Source organism: Aquarana catesbeiana, linkage group LG02 (genome assembly GCF_042186555.1).
Source record: "Aquarana catesbeiana isolate 2022-GZ linkage group LG02, ASM4218655v1, whole genome shotgun sequence".
Lineage (NCBI taxonomy): Eukaryota > Metazoa > Chordata > Amphibia > Anura > Ranidae > Aquarana > Aquarana catesbeiana.
The window spans coordinates 97,405,961-97,430,374 of record NC_133325.1 but is presented as its reverse complement, the minus strand read 5'-3'; the positions used below and the strand labels follow the sequence as shown (position 1 = coordinate 97,430,374).

General features: G+C 43.7%; 1 protein-coding gene across 1 annotated transcript in view; it reads right to left on the bottom strand.

Moving 5' to 3' along the window:
• The window catches only part of FOXO1 (forkhead box O1), a 106,365-nt gene extending 82,613 nt beyond the window's left edge, over positions 1–23,752 (bottom strand). The window contains exon 1 of the mRNA XM_073613270.1: positions 22,879–23,752. Coding sequence (XP_073469371.1) covers positions 22,879–23,442 — 564 coding nt within the window. The 5' untranslated portion in view covers positions 23,443–23,752. The remainder of the gene's footprint in view (positions 1–22,878) is intronic.
• Between the last annotated feature and the right edge of the window lie 662 nt (positions 23,753–24,414).

Below are 24,414 nucleotides of genomic sequence, written 5' to 3'. Positions count from 1 at the left end.
AAGCCCTCAGAGGTTTGTTAGTGAACAAACAGCATCACGAAGGCCAAGGAACACACCAGACAGGTCAGGGATAAAGTTGGAGAAGCTTAAAGCAGGGTTAGGTTATAAAAAAATATCCCAAGCTTTGAACATCTCACAGAGCACTGTTAAATCCATCATTCCAAAATGGCACAACTGCAAACCTACTAGGGCTGAAACAACTAATCGATTAATCGACAACTAATCGATTATGAAATTAATCGATTACTATTTTCATAATCGATTAATCGGCCAGTAAAATAGTGGGGTTAAAAAAATAAAATGAGCCCTTTATAGTACAAAAAGAGTAAATCGCTACTGTAAATATTACTTTCACCGTTCTACAGTAAAAAAAATGAACCCCTTACAGTTGCGATTATTTGCTTTTTTTGTACTATAAAGGGCTCATTTTAGTTTCTTTTAACCCCATTATGTTACTAAACGTCTTAGACCTGGTTCACATTTATGTGTTTTTTGGTGCTTTTTGCAGAAACACACTACAGTTAATTTAACATGGTTTCCTATGGGACACGTTCACATCTATGCTTTTTTTCAGCCGCTGCGTATTTGGAAAGGGTCAAGGACTTTTTTTTTTCTTAATGCAAAATGGTGCTTTTTAGGTTCAATATACTTCAATGGAGAAGCTGCAGAAAAGCATGTAATGCGTTTTTGCAGCAATTTGTATTTTTTAATCTGCCCAACAACAAATTGGCCAAAAAACAGTATTTCTCTTCTAATAGTGTATACTGTATATCTCCTCTAATAGTGAATATACAGTATATCTCTTCTGTCTGGATTCAATATTTTGCTCCCTAACCATATAGTTGGTTGTTTATATTTACCACTGCATAGAGATATTTAAGAATGAATTGCCTTTTTTTTTAAAAACTTTACATATTAACTAAATTATACACCACACTTTTTTTTTAAGGTTATTAACCGATTAATCGATTAATCGAAACAATAATCGGCCAACTAATCGATTATGAAAATAATCGTTAGTTGCAGCCCTAAAACCTACCAAGACATTGCCATCCACCTAAACTGACAGACCAGGCAAGGAGAGCATTAATCAGAGAAGAATCCACAGCTCAGTTGGGATTCTGTCCACAGGACAACTATTAGTCGTGCACTCCACAAATCTGGCCTTTATGGAAGAGTGGAAAGAAGAAAGCCATTGTTGAAAGAAAGCTATAGGTCCAGTTTATGGGAAGCCATGTGGCGGACACAGCAAACGTGGAAGAAGTGGTTCTGGTCAAATGAGACCAAAATTGAACTTTTTGGCCTAAAAGCAAAACGCTGTGTGACACGGAAAACTAACCCTGCACATCACCCTGAACACATCATCCCCACCATGAAATATGGTGGTGGCAGCATCATGTTGTGGAGATGCTTTTCTTCAGCAGGGACGCTGGTCAGCGTTGATGGGAAGATGGATGAAGCCAAATATAGGGCAATCTTAGAGTCTGCAAAAGACTTCAGACTGGGGCGAAGGTTCACCTTCCAGCAGGACAACCACCCTAAACATACAGCCAAAGCTACAATGGAATGGTTTAGATCAAAGCATGTTCACGTGTTAGAATGGCCCAGTCCAGACGCAAATCCAATTGAGAATCTGTGGCAAGAATTAAAAATTGCTGTTTACAGATGCTCTCCATCCAATCTGACAGAGCTTGAGCAAAGAATGCGCAAAAATGTCACTCGAAATGTGTAGAGACACATTTTCAGGGGGGCTGGATACAAAATGCACGCCACACTTTTTAGATATTTTGTTAAAAAAAAAAAAAAAAAAAAAATTAAAATTAAAAAATTTAAAACCATTTATCATTTTCCTTTAATGTGCCATTTTGTGTTGGTCCATCACATAAAATACATACGTTTTTGGCTGTAACATACCAAAATGTGGGAAGTTTCAAGGTATACGAATGCACTGTATACATTTTCTCAAATGCCTACAACAGCATCCTCGCGCTGCTATTTTTAGCGGCACTTTACCGCCATTTTTGCGGAGGTAAAAGGGTTAAAACCACCCGCAAATTCATTTCAATGGGCAGGCCTTCAGTGCTCCAAATATGCTGCTTGCACGAGTTTTTTTAATGTTCTGCCAGCACATAGCCACACAGACTGCAGGGGAGCCGTTTTTTCTTTTTTGCCCAAAAACAAAGGAAAGCAAAGCAAAGGAAAGCAAAGGAAAGCAAAGGAAAGCAAAGGAAAGCAAAGGAAAGCAAAGGAAAGCAAAGGAAAGCAAAGGAAAGCAAAGGAAAGCAAAGGAAAGCAAAGGAAAGCAAAGGAAAGCAAAGGAAAGGCCGAGCAGCACACCAAAATCCGGTATATACAGCTTTTTTTTTTTTTTTTTTTTTTTAACAAAAAAACACAGACAGGAGGGACACAAGCTTAAAAAAAAAAAACAGAGGATTATATGTGTTAGTAACAGTTAATTCAGCAGCAGGAGGGAGTCCATGCCAGGGGGCTGACGACACAGACATAGGAGAGGAGAGCTGCGGCTGACGGAGGCACGTAAACTGACCAGTGTCAGGGCTCAGCAGCAATGATATACCGTGGTCAGTTTACATAGGGAAGGGAAGAAACTGGCAGGATCAGCCAGGTATTTCAGGCAATACAGGGGTCCAAATTACACAGCACAGGCACTTATAAACAGGCTCTAACCACTTACGGATCGCCCGCTGTCATTATACAGCGGCACTTTGAAGTGGAATACCATTGTTATTATGGCAGGAGCTAGCTGCCATAACCCCGGTATCCACTTCTTTAGCGGGCGATCCGCTTTCAGATAAAAGTGGTCTTTGTGGCAGATTCACCGCGAGATTACTTTTAATCGATGGTGGGAGGGGGTAACAACCGAGGGCCACACCCCCCTCCCGCCGCTCACCGGAGCCAACATCAGTGGCGGAGGTGATCGCGTCCTCTCCCCTGCTTGGTATGGACCAGAGTGAGGGGAAAGATGGCCACCGCTCGGCTCCATACAAATGCAGGGCGAAGTGACGTCAAAACATCACTACCGCCCATAGCTCTTAAAAAAGGACTTTTTTATTGCATTTTAGTGTAAATATGAGATCTGAGGTCTTTTTAACCCCCTGTCAGAGGTCCTGTCATGCTTTTTTTCTATTACAAGGGAAGTTTACAATAAGCGATTTCTTTTAAAAAAAAAAAAAAAAAAAAAAAAGAAAAAAGAAAGCAAACGCATACGTGAGTAGCGCCCGCATGTGAAGACTGTGTTCAAACCACACATGTGAGGTATCACCGCAATCGTTCAAGCGAGAGCAATAATTCTAGCCCTAGACCTCCTCTGTAACTCAAAACATGCAAAGTGTAGTATTTTTTATACGTCGCAAATGGGAGATTTTTTTTAAGGATAAAAGTTTGTTGCCATTCCACGAGCAGGCGCAATTTTGAAGCGCGACATGTTGGGTATCAATTTACTCAGTGTAACATCTTTCACGATATGAAAAAAAATTGGGCTAACTTTACTGTTGTCTTAATTTTTAATGGAAAAAAAAAAAAAAAGTGTATTTTTTCCAAAGTGCGCTTGTATGACCGCTGCGCAAATACGGTGTGACAGAAAGTATTGCAATGACTGCCATTTTAATTTCTAGGGTGTTAGAAAAAAAAAATAAATGATATATCTATAAAGTTTGAAAAATAGGCACAGTCTTAAAGTGGTTAAGGGAACAGGATCAATTTTTTTAGGTTAACAAACGCTTTAATCATTTTTCCTGAAAAGTGTGTAAAGTGTGTGGATGGGGGAATCACTTCCACTGAGCCAATGTATTCTGACAGCGGGAAGACTTCCCCACCATCAGAACTGATCAGTGATGCCGGCTTTAGCCCGGCAGCATTGATCGTTCGGTAAAAAACGGACATGCTGGTTTTACATAAGTTGGTCCTTGTTGAACCAGCTGAATTCCGATCCATGTATACCTGCCTTAGGTGGGAAGACCCCTCTACCTGCTGACAGGCAAAGAACACTGAGTGCATGTGTGTGATATTTTCAAAATGAAAAAAACAAAAAGCATGTCAAAGTGGTAAAATCTAGAAATAACTTTAAGTGAAATGCAGATCTCAATCTTCCCCATAAAATTGAGGTGTATTGGCCCTGTTAAAATGCCTGAAGTTTCCTATTATTGATTTCCTGTATTTAAAAAGGTCTGACATCACAAATGAAACTTTGAATACACAGCTCAATCCATATCAGTCCCCATAAGGAGATCACAACGCAAAGCCCTCATCACTAGGACAACAGTAAACCTGCTAGCTAGCACGTTTTTGGATTGTGGAAGGAAACCAGAGCACCCAGAAGAAACCCACACAAACAAGAAAAATACAACCTCTATTCAGATAGTATACCAGGTGAGATATGAACTCTGGACCAAGTGCTGCAAGGAAGGAGTGCTAACCACTTAACTAGAAACCTGCTTTTAGAGGAAACCTGTAGAAAGAAGTACTGAGGCCAACAGTGCTGACATCTGAAAAATATCTAGATCCCTGTATATCACACAGATAAGTCATGGACTCACAACAACTAGGTAAGGAGCTCTCAAGTCACTGTCTTGTAAGGGGTGTCTGTTCCAGAGTGTCTCTAAGTATTGAAGTCAGACAACTAGCATTTTTCAGAAGGTTAGAAATAAGCTTGGTCTTAAAAAAAAAAAAAAAAAAAAAAAAAAAAAAAAAAATCAGAATAAAAGTGGTTTCTTAAAGAAATCTTACTACAAAAACCAGTATACACTGTAGATTTCTGGAAATACTTGTTTTCTGGCTGCATCTGGCCTCAATGCTTCACGTGTCATTAACCCATAACATGCATGCAAACAGGCAAACGTAGAAATCCTCATCTCTTTACTTCTTCTAGGACAGTGAAACAGCAACCACTTTAAGACCCCTTTCACACTGGGACGGGGGGCGTTAGAAGTAAAGTGTTGCTTTAGTGCCATTATAGCGACACTATTCGGCCACTAACAGGGCGCTTTTAACCCCTGCTAGCGCCAAGGAAAGGGTTAAAAGCTCCGCTGTCAAAGCGCTTTCGCAGCGGTGCCCATTCATTTCAATGGGCAGGGGCGTATACACCACTCCTTCACCACCCCAAAGATGCTGCTTACAGGACTTTTTTCCTGTCCTGCAAGCACACCGCCCCAGTGTGAAGGCACTGGCAATTCCACCTGGGCATATAATTAAAAAAAAAAAAAAAGGGAGAACATACATATTATACTTACCTCCACTGAGCAGCTCGTTTTGTACAGAGTGGCCCTGAACCTGGTCTTAAAGCGGGGGTCCACCTATCTTTTTTTTTTTTTTTTTTGAGTTCATTCACAAACTTTTCTTCTCAGCATTACATACTCACATATTGTGTGTAATATGTCCGCCTGTGTCAGATTTCGTCGGAAAGAATAACTTATATTATTCACTGCAGGCGGTTTCCATCTTCATTGTGGGCATTTGAAGCCCACAAGCATTTATTTCCTGGATGTGGTGAATGCTGTGCTCCCAGCATTCACCGCTCATTCCCGCACATGCTCAGTGGCATCCTGGGAAGCCTGAGACTAGCTCCCAGGAGTCTGGGAGAGGCTAGAAACACGCCTACTCCCACGGGAGGAGAACCAGGAAGTGCAAAGAAGAATAGAAAAATAAAAAGGTAATTACGGCAATTTAAATTTTTTTAAACGGCATGTCAGCATCTAGGCAAGGAAGAGAATACATACAGATATTGTTCAAAATTTGGGTGGAACCCCGCTTTAAGGGGTCCATCGGTGGCTCTCATGGCTCCTCCCCATATCTGATAACCCCCTGGGAGAAGAGCTTCCCTGAGTGGATTAACTTGCGGGCGCACCGCAGAATCCAGCATTTGGCGGCCGAATGCAGGACTTGACTCCGCCCCCAGCGCTTGAGTTATTGGATTTGATTGACAGCAACAGGAGCCAATGGCTGTGCTGCCATCAATCTATCCAATCAACAGCTGAGAACCCTGGGCAGAGAGACAGCGAGTCCCTGTCGGTCAAGTTCAAGGGATCCAGGTAAGTAAAACATGGGGGGGGCCAGTGCCCTCTGTGGCTGTAAACCGCAAATAAAGAAAAACCATTTGAAGGTAGCAACTATCAGATGGACCTCAGGTGACATTTGAGCCACTCAAGCAAAAAATGTCATATGAAAGAAAAAAGCACGAGTAAAAAAAAAATCTCACAATAAACAGTTCACCTGTAGGAAATTGTCACTTTAATTGGTGTGGCCGTGTGGGGCTTTGGCCAGAGTCCTATCTGCCAATACAGCAGAAGGCTTGTAGTTCTCAATGGAATGCGAGGATGCTGAAGAGAGCCCTCCTAGTTCATTGACGCTTCCTCCAGCTTTCAAACAGGAGGTAGATGGAGGACGTGTCCACAGGAGACTGACACCCATGCTTTCCAATTCCAGTGCAAACCAAAAAAAAAAAAAAAAAAAGGGTCCTGCACCATTTTGGTGCAAATCTGATTTCAGACAGTTTGTATGGCCGAATTTGCATTGCACAGACATCGCATGTGACATGCACAGCAATGCGGTCTGTGATCACACCAGAGTGAACTTATTGCTTTGAGAAAATTATAATATATATAAGTAACTATAAAAACACAATTATGCTCCATCTGCATTACCCTAACATACTATGATGACGACATCATTTTAGACAGAGCAGCAACAAAACTACCAGTATTATTTTGAATGTTTCTAAATGTATATTTGTGACATATGGAGTATGGAGATGAGTATCTGCCATTCTTAAAAAAAAAAAAAAAAAAAAAAAAAACAACACACACACACCACACACTGTTGCTGTATATTGTTTTTAAACTAAAAAGAAATCTGCCATGCTCCTGTTGTAAATTCCAATGTGTTTGGACAATATGGTCAAATATTATGTTTTTGTTTTTTTTTTTAAAAGAGAAACCAGCCAAACTGAAACCTAAAACGTATATATAGAGAGATATATAGATATAGATATAGATATAGATATACACACATATACATACACACACACACACACACACACACACACACACACACACACACACACACACAGAACTAAGGCTAGGCTCACATCCATGCATGCGATCTTTTTATGCGTTTTTGCGGCATTTATGATGCGTTTTAATGCTTGCTGTGTTTTTTGGTGGGAGAAGGACTGATTGTTAAACATAAAAAATATTTACCAAAAAACGTATCAAAAACACGTACATACATTTGATGTTATTTCACTGAAGTCTACGGAGTCAAAAATGCACCATTCTGCCTGTAAGAGGTCCCTGCATCATTCCAAAAATGGCATTGCAGGAAATTGCAAAGATGTGAACGGGACCCATAGGAAATTACGTTAAATGGATTGTAATGTGTTTCTGCAGATCTGCAAATACACAAAAAAAAAAAAAAAAAAACCCACACATCGATGTGAACCTACCCTAAAGTAAAGTAGTGTGGTGTCCAACATACGTGAAACTAAACCTTCCTATACTTTACAGCCAAGGAAGCTCCCATCGTAGAAGCTCCCATGGTAGCCTCGGTTTGATCTGCAGTTACCATGATGCTGAACATGTGATCTGATAATACCAATTGACAGCTCCATTGAAAGCTAACAAAAGCACACTAGTGATCGTAACAGTAACCATTCAAGGCATGCCTTAAATGTAACAGTTTTGGGAAACCGTTAAAATCAATGAGTTTAGTTCTACCTAAAAGAGAACCTGGGGAGGGGGAAGAAATATGAAATTTTGATGTATAGTAAACACCCTCAAGTGCTGGTACTTACTCTTCACACATTTCTCGCAGAGGTGGGAGAGTACGTCACTCCCTCCCATTTCCCACAATGTACTGTTCAGTACCCGAGTGATCAGTTGGCAGGTCCAAGCACTGCCATATGTGGGTGGATCCCAAGCCATGTGTGCCTCCGATTTGGGCAGGACATGAAAATTACACCGGGATTGGGGGATGGTGCTCTGGCTTGTGAACAAGGGATCATATAAAACCCATCAAATTTTTTTCTGCACTGTCAAAGTACATATTTGTGTAAAGAAATCCATGAAAAGTCAGCACCGATTTGAGGTTAGCGAAGAACCCTAGATTCCCATAAATAAGTAGTATCGAATGCCAAGAGTATGATGCTTTTCCAGGTTCCCACCATAGTGCTGCATTTATTTGTTTTTTTACCAGAAGGGCAAAATGGATTCCAACTCGGCCAATAAAATATTCTACTAACTAAGCTTTTTTGAAGTCAAGGAAACCTCACAGACATCCCGATTGCTGTTTCACCATTTCAAAAGGCCAGTTATCAGATAACATGACATCAAAGGATACCTGCACAATACATGCAATGGACTGCAACACAGAACAGCCAATCACAAATCATGTATGATTAAATGACTCCAAACCCATGGGCAGACTGATTTGTACCAAATTCAGTACAACCAGCCGGTCAGATTTTTTTTTTTTTTTTTTTTTTTACATACGATCATTGTGTTCTGCCAGCCAGGATGACTCCCCAAACCCTTAATTCCCCAAAATGGGGGAATGAAGTGATTTTCTCTCTTTTCATCCACGGTGGAGGGAAACAAATCATCTATGTGCTGCCTTAGGCCAGCCATAGACTGTTTAAATCTCGGACGGTTCTGCAGGGACTGGCCGAGATTCGAACCATGTATGGGCAGGCTGAATGTACCAAGTTGATCGATCAATCAACTAGGGTACAAGCAGCCTGCAGGATTTACTTGCAATTATTGCTAGCGGCTGCTATAGCCACTAGCAATAATCACTCTCCTCTCCCAGCAGGGACGGCCCACCCCCCCCACCCCCCCGGGAGCAGACAATTGCTCGGCAGGAGGGAGTCCCCTGCCATCACGGTCTATGGCCTGCTTTACTCTTGGATCCTCCTATTACAAAAAAACAAGCAGCCAATTACCATATCCTCTGTATTATAGCTATTTAAGCACCCAAATTCTATTTTTTTTTTTTTTTTTGGTCTAAGAGCTGGTCTTATTAGCTTTACAACATATCTTTTCATCAGAGGCATTTGTTACGTATGTAATAAAAACTTCATTGTAAGCCTTAGCCGTCTTTTATAGGCATAGTTTTATGATGTGATTTGCAGGCAAATCTTCGTGTCATTACAAGCTGCTAGGATAACAAAATGCTCCAATTACTCCTGAATTTGCCAGCTCAGAAAAAAGTTACTTGTCTGACCCTCCTGGCAAAAAAAAAAAAAAAAAAAAGGTAAATCGCATTCCGCTTTTGGTTTTTGGGTAGCGTGTGAACTTTAATCCCCAAAGGAATGGCAGAGAAACCCCTGCATCAAGAACTTGCCTATTTTTCTGTGAGAAAAGTGAGGGAGTGGTTTGGGTCTGAACCACTACAAAATGTTATGAAATCAGTCCCTTATCACTGACCATTAGGGATGGGCGAACAGTTCAGTCCGAGCATAAGTTCAGGCCGAACAATATGTGGTGTTCGGGCCAAATTCGAGAGCCATCGGAACACCGTTAAAGTCTATGGGACACTAACATGAAAAATCAATAGTGCTCATTTTAAAGTCTTATATGCAAGTTATTGTCATAAAAAGTGTTTGGGGACCCGGGTCCTGCCCCAGGGGACATGTATCAATGCAAAAGAAATTTTTTTAAAACCTACCGTTTTTTCGGGAGCAGTGATATCTATAATGCCTAAAGTGAAACAATAAAATGAAATATTCCTTTAAATATCATGCTTGGGAGGGTCTATAGTATGCCTGTAAAGTGGCGCATTTTTTCCCGTGTTTAGAACAGTACCACAGCAAAATGACATTTCTAAAGGGAAAAATTGTCATTTAACCACTTAAGGACCGCCTAACGCCGATTTACGTCGGCAAGGCGGCACGGGCAGGCAAAATCACGTACATGTACGTGATTTGCCTCTCGCGGGTGGGGGGTCCGATCGGACCCCCCCCCGGTGCCCGAAGCGGTCCCGTTCTGTTCCCCGGCGATCCGAGATGAGGGGGAGGCCATCCGTTCGTGGCCCCCCCCCTCGCGATCGCCGCCGGCCAATGGGAACACTCCTTTGCTGCTGTATGCTAAACAGCAGCAAAGGAAATGATGTCATCTCCCCTCGGCTCGGTATTTTCCGTTCCAGCGCCGAGGGGAGAAGACATCAATGTGAGTGCACAACACACTACACACACAGTAGAACATGCCAGGCATACAAAACACCCCGATCCCCCCCCCGATCGCCCCCCGATCCCCCCCCAATCACCCCCCCCCCCCTGTCACAAACTGACACCAGCAGGTTTTTTTTTTTTTTTTTTCTGATTACTGCATAGTGTCAGTTTGTGACAGTTACAGTGTTGGAACAGTGAATATTACCCCCCTTTAGGTCTAGGGTACCCCCCTAACCCCCCCTAATAAAGTTTTAACCCCTTGATCACCCCCTGTCACCAGTGTTGCTAAGCGATCATTTTTCTGATCGCTGTATTAGTGTCGCTGGTGACGCTAGTTAGTGAGGTAAATATTTAGGTTCGCCGTCAGCGTTTTATAGTGACAGGGACCCCCATATACTACCTAATAAATGTTTTAACCCCTTGATTGCCCCCTAGTTAACCCTTTCACCACTGATCACCGTATAACCGTTACGGGTGACGCAGGTTAGTTCGTTTATTTTTTATAGTGTCAGGGCACCCGCCGTTTATTACCTAATAAAGGTTTAGCCCCCTGATCGCCCGGCGGTGATATGCGTCGCCCCAGGCAGCGTCAGATTAGCGCCAGTACCGCTAACACCCACGCACGCAGCATGCGCCTCCCTTAGTGGTATAGTATCTGATCGGATCAATATCTGATCTGATCAGATCTATACTAGCGTCCCCAGCAGTTTAGGGTTCCCAAAAACACAGTGTTAGCGGGATCAGCCCAGATACCCGCTAGCACCTGCGTTTTGCCCCTCCGCCCAGCCCACCCAAGTGCAGTATCGATCGATCACTGTCACTTACAAAACACTAAACGCATAACTGCAGCGTTCGCAGAGTCAGGCCTGATCCCTGCGATCGCTAACAGTTTTTTTGGTAGCATTTTGGTGAACTGGCAAGCAAGCACCAGGCAGCGTCAGGTTAGCGCCAGTACCGCTAACACCCACGCACGCACCGTACACCACCCTTAGTGGTATAGTATCTGATCGGATCAATATCTGATCCGATCAGATCTATACTAGCGTCCCCAGCAGTTTAGGGTTCCCAAAAACGCAGTGTTAGCGGGATCAGCCCAGATACCTGCTAGCACCTGCGTTGTGCCCCTCCGCCCGGCCCAGCCCAGCCCACCCAAGTGCAGTATCGATCGATCACTGACACTTACAAGGCACTAAACGCATAACTGCAGCGTTCGCAGAGTCAGGCCTGATCCCTGCGATCGCTAACAGTTTTTTTGGTAGCATTTTGGTGAACTAGCAAGCACCGGCCCCAGGCAGCGTCAGGTTAGCGCCAGTACCGCTAACACCCACGCACGCAGCATACGCCTCCCTTAGTGGTATAGTATCTGAACGGATCAATATCTGATCCGATCAGATCAGATCTATACTAGCGTCCCCAGCAGTTTAGGGTTCCCAAAAACGCAGTGTTAGCGGGATCAACCCAGATACCTGCTAGCACCTGCGTTTTGCCCCTCCGCCCGGCCCAGTCCAGCCCACCCAAGTGCAGTATCGATCGATCACTGTCACTTACAAAACACTAAACGCATAACTGCAGCGTTCGCAGAGTCAGGCCTGATCCCTGCGATCGCTAACAGTTTTTTTGGAAGCTTTTTATTGAACTGGCAAGCACCAGCGGCCTAGTACACCCCGGTCGTAGTCAAACCAGCACTGCAGTAACACTTGGTGACGTGGCGAGTCCCATAAGTGCAGTTCAAGCTGGTGAGGTGACAAGCACAAGTAGTGTCCCGCTGCCACCAAAAAGACAAACACAGGCCCGTCGTGCCCATAGTGCCCTTCCTGCTGCATTCGCCAATCCTAATTGGGAACCCACCACTTCTGCAGCGCCCGTACTTCCCCCATTCACATCCCCCAACGAAATGCAGTCGGCTGCATGAGAGGCATTTTTATGTGCTCCCGAGTACCCCTACCCAACGACCCCCCCCCAAAAAGATGTTGTGTCTGCAGCAAACGCGGATATAGGCGTGACACCCGCTATTATTGTCCCTCCTGTCCTGACAATCCTGGTCTTTACATTGGTGAATGTTTTGAACGCTACCATACACTAGTTGAGTATTAGCGTAGGGTACAGCATTGCACAGACTAGGCACACTTTCACAGGGTCTCCCAAGATGCCATCGCATTTTGAGAGACCCGAACCTGGAACCGGTTACAGTTATAAAAGTTAGTTACAAAAAAAGTGTAAAAAAAAAAAATATATATATAAAATAAAAAAAAATAGTTGTCGTTTTATTGTTCTCTCTCTCTATTCTCTCTCTCTATTGTTCTGCTCTTTTTTTACTGTATTCTATTCTGCAGTGTTTTATTGTTATTGTTATTGTTATTGTTATTATGTTTTATCATGTTTGTTTTTCAGGTATGTAATTATTTATACTTTATTGTTTACTGTGCTTTATTGTTAACCATTTTTTTGTCTTCAGGTACGCCATTCACAACTTTGAGTGGTTATACCAGAATGATGCCTGCAGGTTTAGGTATCATCTTGGTATCATTCTTTTCAGCCAGCGGTCGGCTTTCATGTAAAAGCAATCCTAGCGGCTAATTAGCCTCTAGACTGCCTTTACAAGCCGTGGGAGGGAATGCCCCCCCCCCCCCCACCGTCTTCCGTGTTTTTCTCTGGCTCTCCTGTCTCAACAGGGAACCTGAGAATGCAGCCGGTGATTCAGCCAGCTGACCATAGAGCTGATCAGAGACAAGAGTGGCTCCAAACATCTCTATGGCCTAAGAAACCGGAAGCTACGAGCATTTTATGACTTAGATTTCGCCGGATGTAAATAGCGCCATTGGGAAATTGGGGAAGCATTTTATCACACCGATCTTGGTGTGGTCAGATGCTTTGAGGGCAGAGGAGAGATCTAGGGTCTAATAGACCCCAATTTTTTCAAAAAAGAGTACCTGTCACTACCTATTGCTATCATAGGGGATATTTACATTCCCCGAGATAACAATAAAAATGATTTAAAAAAAAAAAAAAATGAAAGGAACAGTTTAAAAATAAGATAAAAAAGCAAAAAAATAATAAAGAAAAAAAAAAAAAAAAAAAAAAGCACCCCTGTCGCCCCCTGCTCTTGCGCTAAGGCGAACGCAAGCGGCGGTCTGTCGTCAAACGTAAACAGCAATTGCACCATGCATGTGAGGTATCGCCGCGAAGGTCAGATCGAGGGCAGTAATTTTTGCAGTAGACCTCCTCTGTAGATCTAAAGTGGTAACCTGTAAAGGCTTTTAAAGGCTTTTAAAAATGTATTTATTTTGTTGCCACTGCACGTTTGTGCGCAATTGTAAAGCATGTCATGTTTGGTATCCATGTACTCGGTCTAAGATCATCTTTTTTATTTCATCAAACATTTGGGCAATATAGTGTGTTTTAGTGCATTAAAATTTAAAAAAGTGTGTTTTTTCCCCAAAAAATGCGTTTGAAAAATCGCTGCGCAAATACTGTGTGAAAAAAAAAAATGAAACACCCACCATTTTAATCTGTAGGGCATTTGCTTTAAAAAAATATATAATGTTTGGGGGTTCAAAGTAATTTTCTTGCAAAAAAAAAAAAACTTTTTCATGTAAAAAATAAGTGTCAGAAAGGGCTTTGTCTTCAAGTGGTTAGAAGAGTGGGTGATGTGTGACATAAGCTTCTAAATGTTGTGCATAAAATGCCAGGACAGTTCAAAACCCCCCCAAATGACCCCATTTTGGAAAGTAGACACCCCAAGCTATTTGCTGAGAGGCATGTCGAGTCCATGGAATATTTTATATTGCGACACAAGTTGCGGGAAAGAGACAAATTTTTTTTTTTTTTTTTTTTTTTTTGCACAAAGTTGTCACTAAATGATATATTGCTCAAACATGCCATGGGAATATGTGAAATTACACCCCAAAATACATTCTGCTGCTTCTCCTGAGTACGGGGATACCACATGTGTGAGACTTTTTGGGAGCCTAGCCGTGTACGGGACCCCGAAAACCAAGCACCGCCTTCAGGCTTTCTAAGGGGCGTGAATTTTTGATTTCACTCTTCACTGCCTATCACAGTTTCGGAGGCCATGGAATGCCCAGGTGGCACAAAACCCCCCCAAATGACCCCATTTTGGAAAGTAGACACCCCAAGCTATTTGCTGAGAGGTATAGTGAGTATTTTGCAGACCTCACTTTTTGTCACAAAGTTTTGAAATTTGAAAAAAGAAAAAAAAAAAAAGTTTTTTCTTGTCTTTCTTCATTTTCAAAAACAAATGAGAGCTTCAAAATACTCACCATGCCTCTCAGCAAATAGCTTGGGGTGTCTACTTTCCAAAATGGGGTCATTTGGGGGGGGTTTGTGCCACCTGGGCATTCCATGGCCTCCGAAACGGTGTTAGGCAGTGAAGAGTAAAATCAAAAATTCACGCCCTTAAAAACGCTGAAGGCGGTGATTGGTTTTCGGGGCCCCGTACGCGGCTAGGCTCCCAAAAAGTCCCACACATGTGGTATCCCCATACTCAGGAGAAGCAGCTAAATGTATTTTGGGGTGCAATTCCACATAGGCCCATGGCCTGTGTGAGCAATATATCATTTAGTGACAACTTTGTGCAAAAAAAAAAAAAAAAAAAAAAAAAAGTGTCACTTTCCCGCAACTTGTGTCAAAATATAAAATATTCCATGGACTCAATATGCCTCTCAGCAAATAGCTTGGGGTGTCTACTTTCCAAAATGGGGTCATTTGGGGGGGGGTTGTGCCACCTGGGCATTCCATGGCCTCCGAAACTGTGATAGGCAGTGAAGAGTGAAATCAAAAAGTTACACCCTTAGAAATCCTGAAGGCGGTGATTGGTTTTCGGGGTCCCATACGCGGCTAGGCTCCCAAAAAGTCCCACACATGTGGTATCCCCGTACTCAGGAGAAGTAGCTGAATATATTTTGGGGTGCAATTCCACATAGGCCCATGGCCTGTGTGAGCAATATATCATTTAGTGACAACTTTTTGTAAATATTTTTTTTTTTTTTTTTTTTGTCATTATTCAATCACTTGGGACAAAAAAAATAAATATTCAATGGGTTCAACATGCCTATCAGCAATTTCCTTGGGGTGTCTACTTTCCAAAATGGGGTCATTTGTGGGGGTTTTGTACTGCCCTGCCATTTTAGCACCTCAAGAAATGACATAGGCAGTCATAAACTAAAAGCTGTGTAAATTCCAGAAAATGTACCCTAGTTTGTAGACGCTATAACTTTTGCGCAAACCAATAAATATACGCTTATTGACATTTTTTTTACCAAAGACATGTGGCCGAATACATTTTGGCCTAAATGTATGACTAAAATTGAGTTTATTGGATTTTTTTTATAACAAAAAGTAGAAAATATCATTTTTTTTCAAAATTTTCGGTCTTTTTCCGTTTATAGCGCAAAAAATAAAAACTGCAGAAGTGATCAAATACCATCAAAAGAAAGCTCTATTTGTGGGAAGAAAAGGACGCAAATTTCGTTTGGGTACAGCATTGCATAACCGCGCAATTAGCAGTTAAAGCGACGCAGTGCCAAATTGGAAAAAGACCTCTGGTCCTTAGGCAGCATAATGGTCCGGGGCTCAAGTGGTTAAAACTGATCACTGCTGTAATGAATTGTCAGGTCTTGGCAATATAGATAAAACTCACTGAAAAAAACGGCATGGGACCCCCCCCAACCCATTACCAGGTCCTTTGGGTCTGGTATGAATATTAAGGGGAACCCCAAACCAAAAAAAAACATGCATGGGGGTACCCCCCAAAATCCATACCAGGCCCTTATCTGAGCATGCAACCTGGCAGGCCGCAGGAAAGGGGGGGGGGGGGGACACGAGAGAGCACCCCACTTTCCTGAACCGTACCAGTCCACATGCCCTCAACATGGGGAGAATGCTTTGGGGTCTGACAAGGGCCTCAACCCCACAACCCTTGCATGGTTGTTGGGGGGGGGGGCTTATCGGAATCTGGAAGCCCCCTTTAACAAGGGGACTTCCAACAAGGGTTGCATTGTACCCCATTTCACAAAAAAAAAAAAAAAAAAAAAAAAAAAAAAAAAAAAAAACAAAACACAACGACAAGTGACAGCTTGGGACAAGTCCTTGTTAAAAAACATTTTTTAAAAAAATGGGGGGGGGGGGGGGGATCCCAACGCCATTTTATTTTGGCGCAGGGTTCCCCTTAATTTCCATATTAGACCTGAAGGGCCTGGTATGGATTTTGGGGGGACCCCCACGCAATTTTTTACATTTTGGTTCGAGGTCTCCCTTAACTTTCATACCAGACCCAAAGGGCCTGGTAATGGACTGCGCGTGGGGGGGGCTTGAGACCCATGCCGTTTTTTTTCCAATAAGTTTTATCTACATTGCCGAGACCCAACAATGCATTACAGCCGTGATCAGTTTTAAATGACTTTAGAAATGCCATTTTGCTGTGGTATTGTTCTAAACACGGGAAAACTGCGCCACTTATCAGGCATACTATAGACAACACACACACACCCCCCCCCCCCCCCCCCCCCCGGCACAATATTTAAAGGAAGATTTCATTTTTATTGTTTCACTTTAAGCATTAAAATCACTGCTCCCGAAAAAAAATGGCAGTTTTTAAAACTTTTTTTTGCATTGATACATGTCCCCTGGGGCAGGACCCAGGTCCCCAAACACTTTATGACAATAACTTGCATATAATCCTTTAAAATTAGCACTTTTGATTTTTTAAGTTCGTGTCCCATAGACTTTAACAGCGTTTGTGTGTTCTTCCAAATTTTTTGCCTGTTCGGATGTTCTGGTGCGAACCGAACCAGGGGGTGTTCAGCTCATCCTTACTGACCACTGTGACCAACTATTGTTAGCTTGTAACATTTTTAGTTAATTCAGCTAATCATTAGCAAATACTATTCATAAGGAATGAACAAAATGTCATACTTTCGATCCAATCACTGATGTAGAAGAGGTTAGAATACACAAATCATATTAGATCTATGACATCAAAATCATTTCTTCATTGTTTTGATACAACTATTCATGTACTTAATCTCACCTAATGCTGCCAATGCATACAAATTTTGATGTAGAAAACAAGGTGTGGGTATAGGCCCCCAATTAATGCCAGACAGTAAAAAAAAAAAAAAAAAAAAAATAGAAGCACTGAAATAAATTCTGTATTCCAAAAGCTTTAAGGTGTCGACTTAAGGAAGGAAGGAAGGAAGGAAGGAAGGAAGGAAGGAAGGAAGGAAGGAAGGAAGGAAGGAAGGAAGGAAGGAAGGAACCCACACACACACACACACACACACACACCACCCTGTACATGCTTTTCATGTCACGTGAGTAAAACAAATTCTTTACATGCGTAGAGAAGCTTAATAACAATGTAAATCTCCTGTGCGATTAGGTTGTGATGAAAGCAAGCATTCTGCCATGACTTGTGGCACATATTCTAGTTATGAGGCAATGAAGCAAATCCAATCCACTAGGTCACTGCATGTGAACTAGCATGTGGCACATGATCCAGTTTTCATTTGTGACAGTCCATTGAAATAAAGCCATCCACAATGATCATTAACCAGAATCAGTGCAGCCGAGACCGCAGAGCAGCAGTCCCACAAAAATGACACCCCTACCCTGGCTTAGCCCAGGTTCACACTGAGCTGTGGGAATGAAGCTGTGCAAGTGCAACTGAACTCGCACAATTTCACACGTGCACGTCAGTCCCGATTTCGGCTGCGATTTCAGACATATCTATGCAGGTTTCTGCACAGATGTCAATGTAAATCGCAGAAAGTAGTACAGAAACTACTTTTTGAAATCAGTGCCATTGACGGCAATTTCCACCGATTTGACATGTCAAAACGCTCCAGTGTGAAGCAGGGCTGAATTGAATGCATACATAACTGTTATAAAATGATAACAATTTCAGAGATCTGACAGTCAGCTAAAGAAACCCTCAGGGACAATGCATATAAATCTCAGCAGTTCATTTAAGGCCAGAATCAGAGAGATGCCAAGAAAGATTTGCTTAAACATTCTGGGATATTTTTCAGAGGAAAATAAACTGTTAAAAGTTCTAAATGTGAACAAAAAAAAAAAAAAAAAAATCTGAATCTTACAATTAATCTGTACATCCTCTGTTACAAGACCCAATAATGGAAAGGTGCAAATACTGACTTTACATTATAATCTGAAGTTATTAACCAGCAATACACAAATAATGGTAACCTGGGAATCTGCTCTTCCTCAGGATGCACACAGAGGAAATGGACAGTGGAGGCAATTTGTCATTCTACACAATGAACTATTGTGGGGTCACAATAGGATCTATGGCCAACAAAAATGCAAATGCCTCAACAAGCAGAAGACATTTCAGGAATCACTGTGCTTAACAACTCATCAGAGTCCCATTATACGCATTTCAATTCTATCTGGGGAATCACAGTTATAATCACCCGAGAGTATTGGAGACTAATAACTGCTCAGGCATGGCCCCAAGTGTACCATCAAACCTAGATGTAATCTTTTCTATCAGATCACACATTCATTCCATTGTCAGGAACCAGACCTGCCAGGTGCCTCCCAGGGGTCAGGTTACTGCAAGGTGTTCACACCTTGCAGAATATTAATAGGGAACATCACTCAAGTGCTGACACAGTAACCTGACACTTGAGTGCTGCTTAAAAATCAGCCATTGTGTCAAGAGTCAATACTTGAGGCACACACTATATCCTACTGCAATCTCGATTTCTCTTGTATATGGGCGATTCCTACCCCCCTCTCCGAAAAAATTCATAATGCTGACCCCTTAATAAAGTGACTGAAACCATCAGGCAAGTTTTCTATCTAGACTGCCTAACTTCTGATCAGAATTTATTTCTGTATGCCTTCTAAAAAAGATATGGTAACACAAATCAGCTGACTACACAAAACTTCCAACAGAGCAAGATTTGTCACCAGGGCTGTGAACGGTCCTTTATTCTAAAAACGCTCAGCTGCCATTTAAAGCATGATTGCAGCCCAAACAAGTTTTTTCTTCTTTTTTGGAGGATTAGAATCCCTCCCAGGTTTCTGCTAACTGGTGGCCTCCTTCAGAAACTTTCATTCGTTTACTGTCCTATTGACAATGACATTGCTGAGAAAAAATCTCCAACAGCAACACCGACAGAAATAAAAATGCTTTAAGGGGAGCATAAACCCCTGTCAGCTTCTTATTGGTGTCTATATAATCCCTGTTGGGCCCCTCACTGTCTGGTGAAACCGTTGTCACTGTAACAGCAAGTAATGGGAAATCTCTACACAATCCCTGTGCAGTAATAAAAACCAGGAGGTTCCAATCCTCTTCCACTCTAGCTAAAAATAAAAAAAGTTTTAGCTGAGCATATACTTTAAACACACTAAACAATTCTCATAAACACTGCTGAAATCATTGCATGAAAAAAAAAAAAAATGGCCAGCAAGACTCTGCTTTAAAGAATCAGTTCACACACAAAAAAAAAAAAAAAACCTATTTATATTTAACTCCAGTTAAACTGTCCGGAGGTTCACTGGCACTCCTCATGCCGAGATTCCCCTACTCACGTTCCTGGCTCCGTCACCTAGCACGACTTAGGCTGCATAGTCCTTCGACCCTCTAGCTGCAGGTGGTACTTGTAAGGCTCACAACAGCTGGCACCATGCATAACCAAAGTTGAGTAGTGAAACGCCACCAGCACTGCAAAAATGTTTCCAAGACTTAACATAAAGTACATAATGCACACAATGGTTAAATGGGCAATGTTGTTGGGGACTCAATGAGTCACTCTGAGTAAGGGGACCCAGAGCCCCAAAATATTGCCAGTTTGACCCTTGTGATATTATGTACTCAAGTTAAATCATGGAAACATGTCCTGGTGGTGACAGCTTGCTATTAAACCTACTGAAGCCCCACTTCTCTGGTCACATTTTCCAAGCAAGAATTAGAGTTCCTCATAAACAGCCACAGGTGGAAGTTCTTCCTGGGAACCAAAGAGCGATCCAGAAAGGGGGAAAAAAAAAACAAAAAAAAACACCAAAAAAAAAAAAAAACACAACATGGGAGGATTTCCTTGCCCGCATATACAAAAATCTGAGCCTTCATTGGGTAGACGCTACAAATAAAACACTAGAGCAGTCTACACATTTTCACCCTGGGGGAACCCTTGAAACAATGGTCAGGTCTCAGTGAACCTCTGCCAAAATGTATTTATCTGCAGCTCAGGGGTGCATTCGCGTGATCAAAAAGCTGTAGAAAGTTTTCAAAAATATAATAAAGAAGAGTGGCATACCTAAAATATATTTGACCCCCCCCCCATGTTCTATACAACAAAAAAATAGTTTCTGTAACAATCATGACATAAAAAAAGAAACGCTGACAGAAAAAGGTGTTGTATCCTCTTACACTAGTGGTCAGTGGTTAATGAAGAATTGCCTCCTTATGTTGATAGTCCATGCAGGCAGGGGATCAATCCACCACTGCTCAGGGAGCAGCCTTTCAAACTTTTTACCCCACAGGAACCCTTGAAATAAAATTTTCGGCCTCAGGGAAGCCGTGCATAAAACTATATCTACAATTCAGTGAAGTAGCATGATCAATATGCTGTTAATAAAGATAGTAGAAAATAGTGGAGACAGAAAAAGCCCTCTTGCACTGGTGTGATCAGCTAAAAGGTGACCCCCCTTACACTGAATGGCAAGATAAAATTACTACCTTTCATTAGTCACTGTAAGACAAATATCAATAAGTCATTGCTAACTTTCCATGGAAGCCCTAGCAATCTGAGGAAGTCAAGGGTTCCAGGGACAGTTGGTGTCAAAGCCTGATGTGGAGGAACCCTAGGGATCCAAGTACGCTGGCTGTGAAAGTCTGCTCTGGAGAAACCCTAGAGTTTCAGGGAACCAGGTTGAGAAAGGCTGCTCTGCAGGAAAACTAGTGTTCCAAGAACCCTTGTTGTAAACACCAGCTCAGGAGGAACCCTTGGGTTCTAGAGACCTGGCTAAGAAAGCCTGCTCTAAAGGAATTCTAGTTATGAAAAAGTTTCCTCTAAAAGGAACCTTAGGATTCCAGGGACCCCGGCTGTGACAGGCTGATCTGGAGGAACCCTAGTGTATCAGAAACCCTGGTTGTGAAAGTGTTTGAGAAACCAGAGTTGAGAAAGCCTGCTCTTGAGGAACCCTGTTACCTGAGACCCTGTTTAAGAAACTCTGCTCTGGAAAAACCCTAGTATTCCAGGGACCCTGGTTGTAATAGTCTACTCTAGAGGAACTGTGGTTGAGGAGGAGAAAAACTGAAATGTTTCTCTACAAGGATGCTTTGGAAGAACCCCAGTATTCCAGGGACCCTGGTTGAGAGTGCCTGCTCTAAAGGAACCCTAGCTTTCTAGGAAAAAAAGTCTTTCCTGGTGTAACCCTAGTTAAGGAAAGAAAACGACCCCGGTTAAAGTCTGCTCCAAAGAATCCCTAGTTGGGAAAGTCTGCTTTGGGGGAACTCTAGTGTTCAAGAAACCCCAGGGCTCAATAGGCCCTGGTTGTAAAAGCCTGCTCTGAAAGAACCGTAAAGTTCCAGAAACCCTGGTTGAAAAAGTCTGCTTTAGAGGAACCCTAGCGTTCCAAAGACCATGGTTGAGAACGCTTGCTCTAGAGGAATTCTAGTTGTGAAAGCCTGCTTTGTAGTAACCCTAGTATTCTTGTGACCCTGAATAAGAATGTCTGTTCTGGAGGAATCCTAGACCTGAGTGCTCTGGAGGAACAATGGGGTTTATGAAACCCTGGTAGTAAAAGTCTGCTCTGGAGGAACGATGTTTGTGAAAGGCTGCCCTGGATCAACTGTAGTGTTCTAGGGACCCTGGTTGAGAAAGTCTGCTCTAGAGGAACACTAGTGTTCCAAAGACTGTGGTTGACAAAGTTTACTCTAGACGAGGAACCCTAGTTGTGAAAGCCTGCCCTGTAGGAACCCTAGTGTTTCTGTGATGTTGGTTAGGAAAGTATGCTCTGGGAGGAACCCTAGGGTTCAGGAAACACTGGTTGTAAAAGTCTGCTCTAGAGCAACCTTTGTTAAGTCTGCTCTGAATCAACGCTAGCTTTCTAGAGATTCTGGTTTAGAGTCTGCTCTAGAGGAATACTAGGGTTCCTGGTTTAAAAAGTTTTCTCTGGAAAAACCCTGGCATTCCAGGGACTCTGTGAAGGAGGAGGAACCCCCTATGCAAGAGCCAGCTCTGGAGGAACCCTAGTGTTTCAGGGACCCTGGTTGAAAGTCCGCTGTACAGGAACCCTAGTTACAAAAGTCTGGTCTAGAGGAATGGTTTGTTTCCAGGAAACCTAGTTATGAAAAGTCTGCTCTGGAGGAACCCGTGTTATTAAAGTATAGAAGAATGGTGGAGGTCAAGCGACCCTGGTTTAGGAGTCTGCTCTGTAGGAACCCTAGTTACGAAAGTCTGGTCTAGAGGAATGGTGAATTTCCAGGAACCTGTGTTATGAAAAGTCTAGTCTGGAGGGACCCATGTTATGAAAAGTCTAATCTAGAAGAATGGTGGAGGTCAAGCGACCCTGGTTTCGAGTCTGCTCTATAGGAACCCTAGTTACGAAAGTCTGGTCTAGGAGGAAGGGTGGATTTCCAGGGACCCCGTTTGGAAACACCTGCTCTATAGAGATTAGGAGGAATTTTTGGGGTGCAGAGCCATGCTGCTCACCTTCCAACCAGCGGAGCTGTTGCTGTCGCCCTTGTCCTTGAAGTAGGGGACACTCTTGACCATCCAGTCGTAGATCTGGGACAGGGTGAGCCTCTTCTCCGGGGAGCTCTCTATGGCCTGGCTGATGAGGTCGGCATAGGACAGGTTACCCCAGGCATTGCGGCGGGAGGAGCTGCTCTTGCGGGGCTGCTGGGCTCCCAGGGGGGAAGGGGATGAAGAGGGGGACAGGGATGACACACTCGGTGGTGCATGGAGCCCTCCTCCTCCTCCGGGTTGTTGGTGGGGCTGAGGTTGTAGTTGGTGGAGCTCCTGACACTGGAAGTCCCCGCACACCCCGGGGTCATAGTCCTCGCTCTCCTCCAGCAGGCTCAGGTTGCTCATGAAGTCCACATTGCCCGGGGCGCCGGCAGAGGAGGAGGAGGAAGGGGGCTCCGGTGCCGGGGACGAGTTGGCCGAGTTGCTCGGGTTGAAGTCCGGCCGGGGAAGGGGCCAAGTACAGGAGCGGGGCCGGGAGAGGGGCTCGAAGTCCGGGTCTATCTCCACCACCGGCGGCGCCTCAGCCATGACGGAGCCGGACACTTCTTCTTCTTCTTCTTCTTCTACAAGAGTTTCCCGTCAGGAAAAGTTTTCAGTCACTTCATGAGAGCTGCGTCACCGCCACAGCCGGCTGCGTCACACACTACCGACCGACAAACCGGGCTGCCGCTGCGTTACCACGGGCTAGGCGTAGTACGTCACCGGCGCTGCGCTGCTCCGCTCTCGTCGGCGGCCGCCTGTTGAATGTCTGACTGAAAACTCCGACCTGCCCCCGGCAACCAGCCGCAGTTTACTGGAACCCACCGTGTGTGTCACGCGCCGGGTCCCTCCCACTCCGACAAAGATGGGCGGGGACCTCACTGACAGAACGGGTCTCGAAAGAGGGAGGGGGCGGGCGCCGTCCAATCGAGGCGCAGCTCCCAATGTCTCCGCCCGCTCCACCTTTTTTTTCTGTGCGCCACGCCCTCACCTATCCCAGCCGCTTGAGTTGGGCGGGGAGGAGGCGCGGACTGCACGCTGGCTGACCCTTCACCGCCCGGTCAGGGGGTGGTGGAGCGAGCTCTGCGATTGGCCCGCGTAGTTCCCGGCCGGCAGCGAAGGGGTTACGCGGGATCCTTGCCAGATACCTGTGTCCCCGCCCCTTTCCCCCCCCCCCGGAGTGGGGTTTGTTTATGTTCCTGTTTGCAACGTGTCTGCGGCGCCGGAGTGCCAGAGCGTTCCAAAGAGCGCGGGGTGGGGAGGGGGGGAATGACACTGCTGAACACGCAGGCCGCTCGTGATGAGCAGCCTTCACCCCCCTCTCCTGAAACTTTATAGGATCAAACAATAACTTGGTTGCCTAGTAACGGAGACTTAGAACTTCACACTTGTTTATCCACGAGGAAGAAGGTCTGTGCTGCCGCACATTCCTGTAATAGTAGTGATATTATTCCGGGCGGTATTAAGGACTCATTCACACCAGTGTGGTGACCGGTGTTATATGTAGGACAATTGTCATCT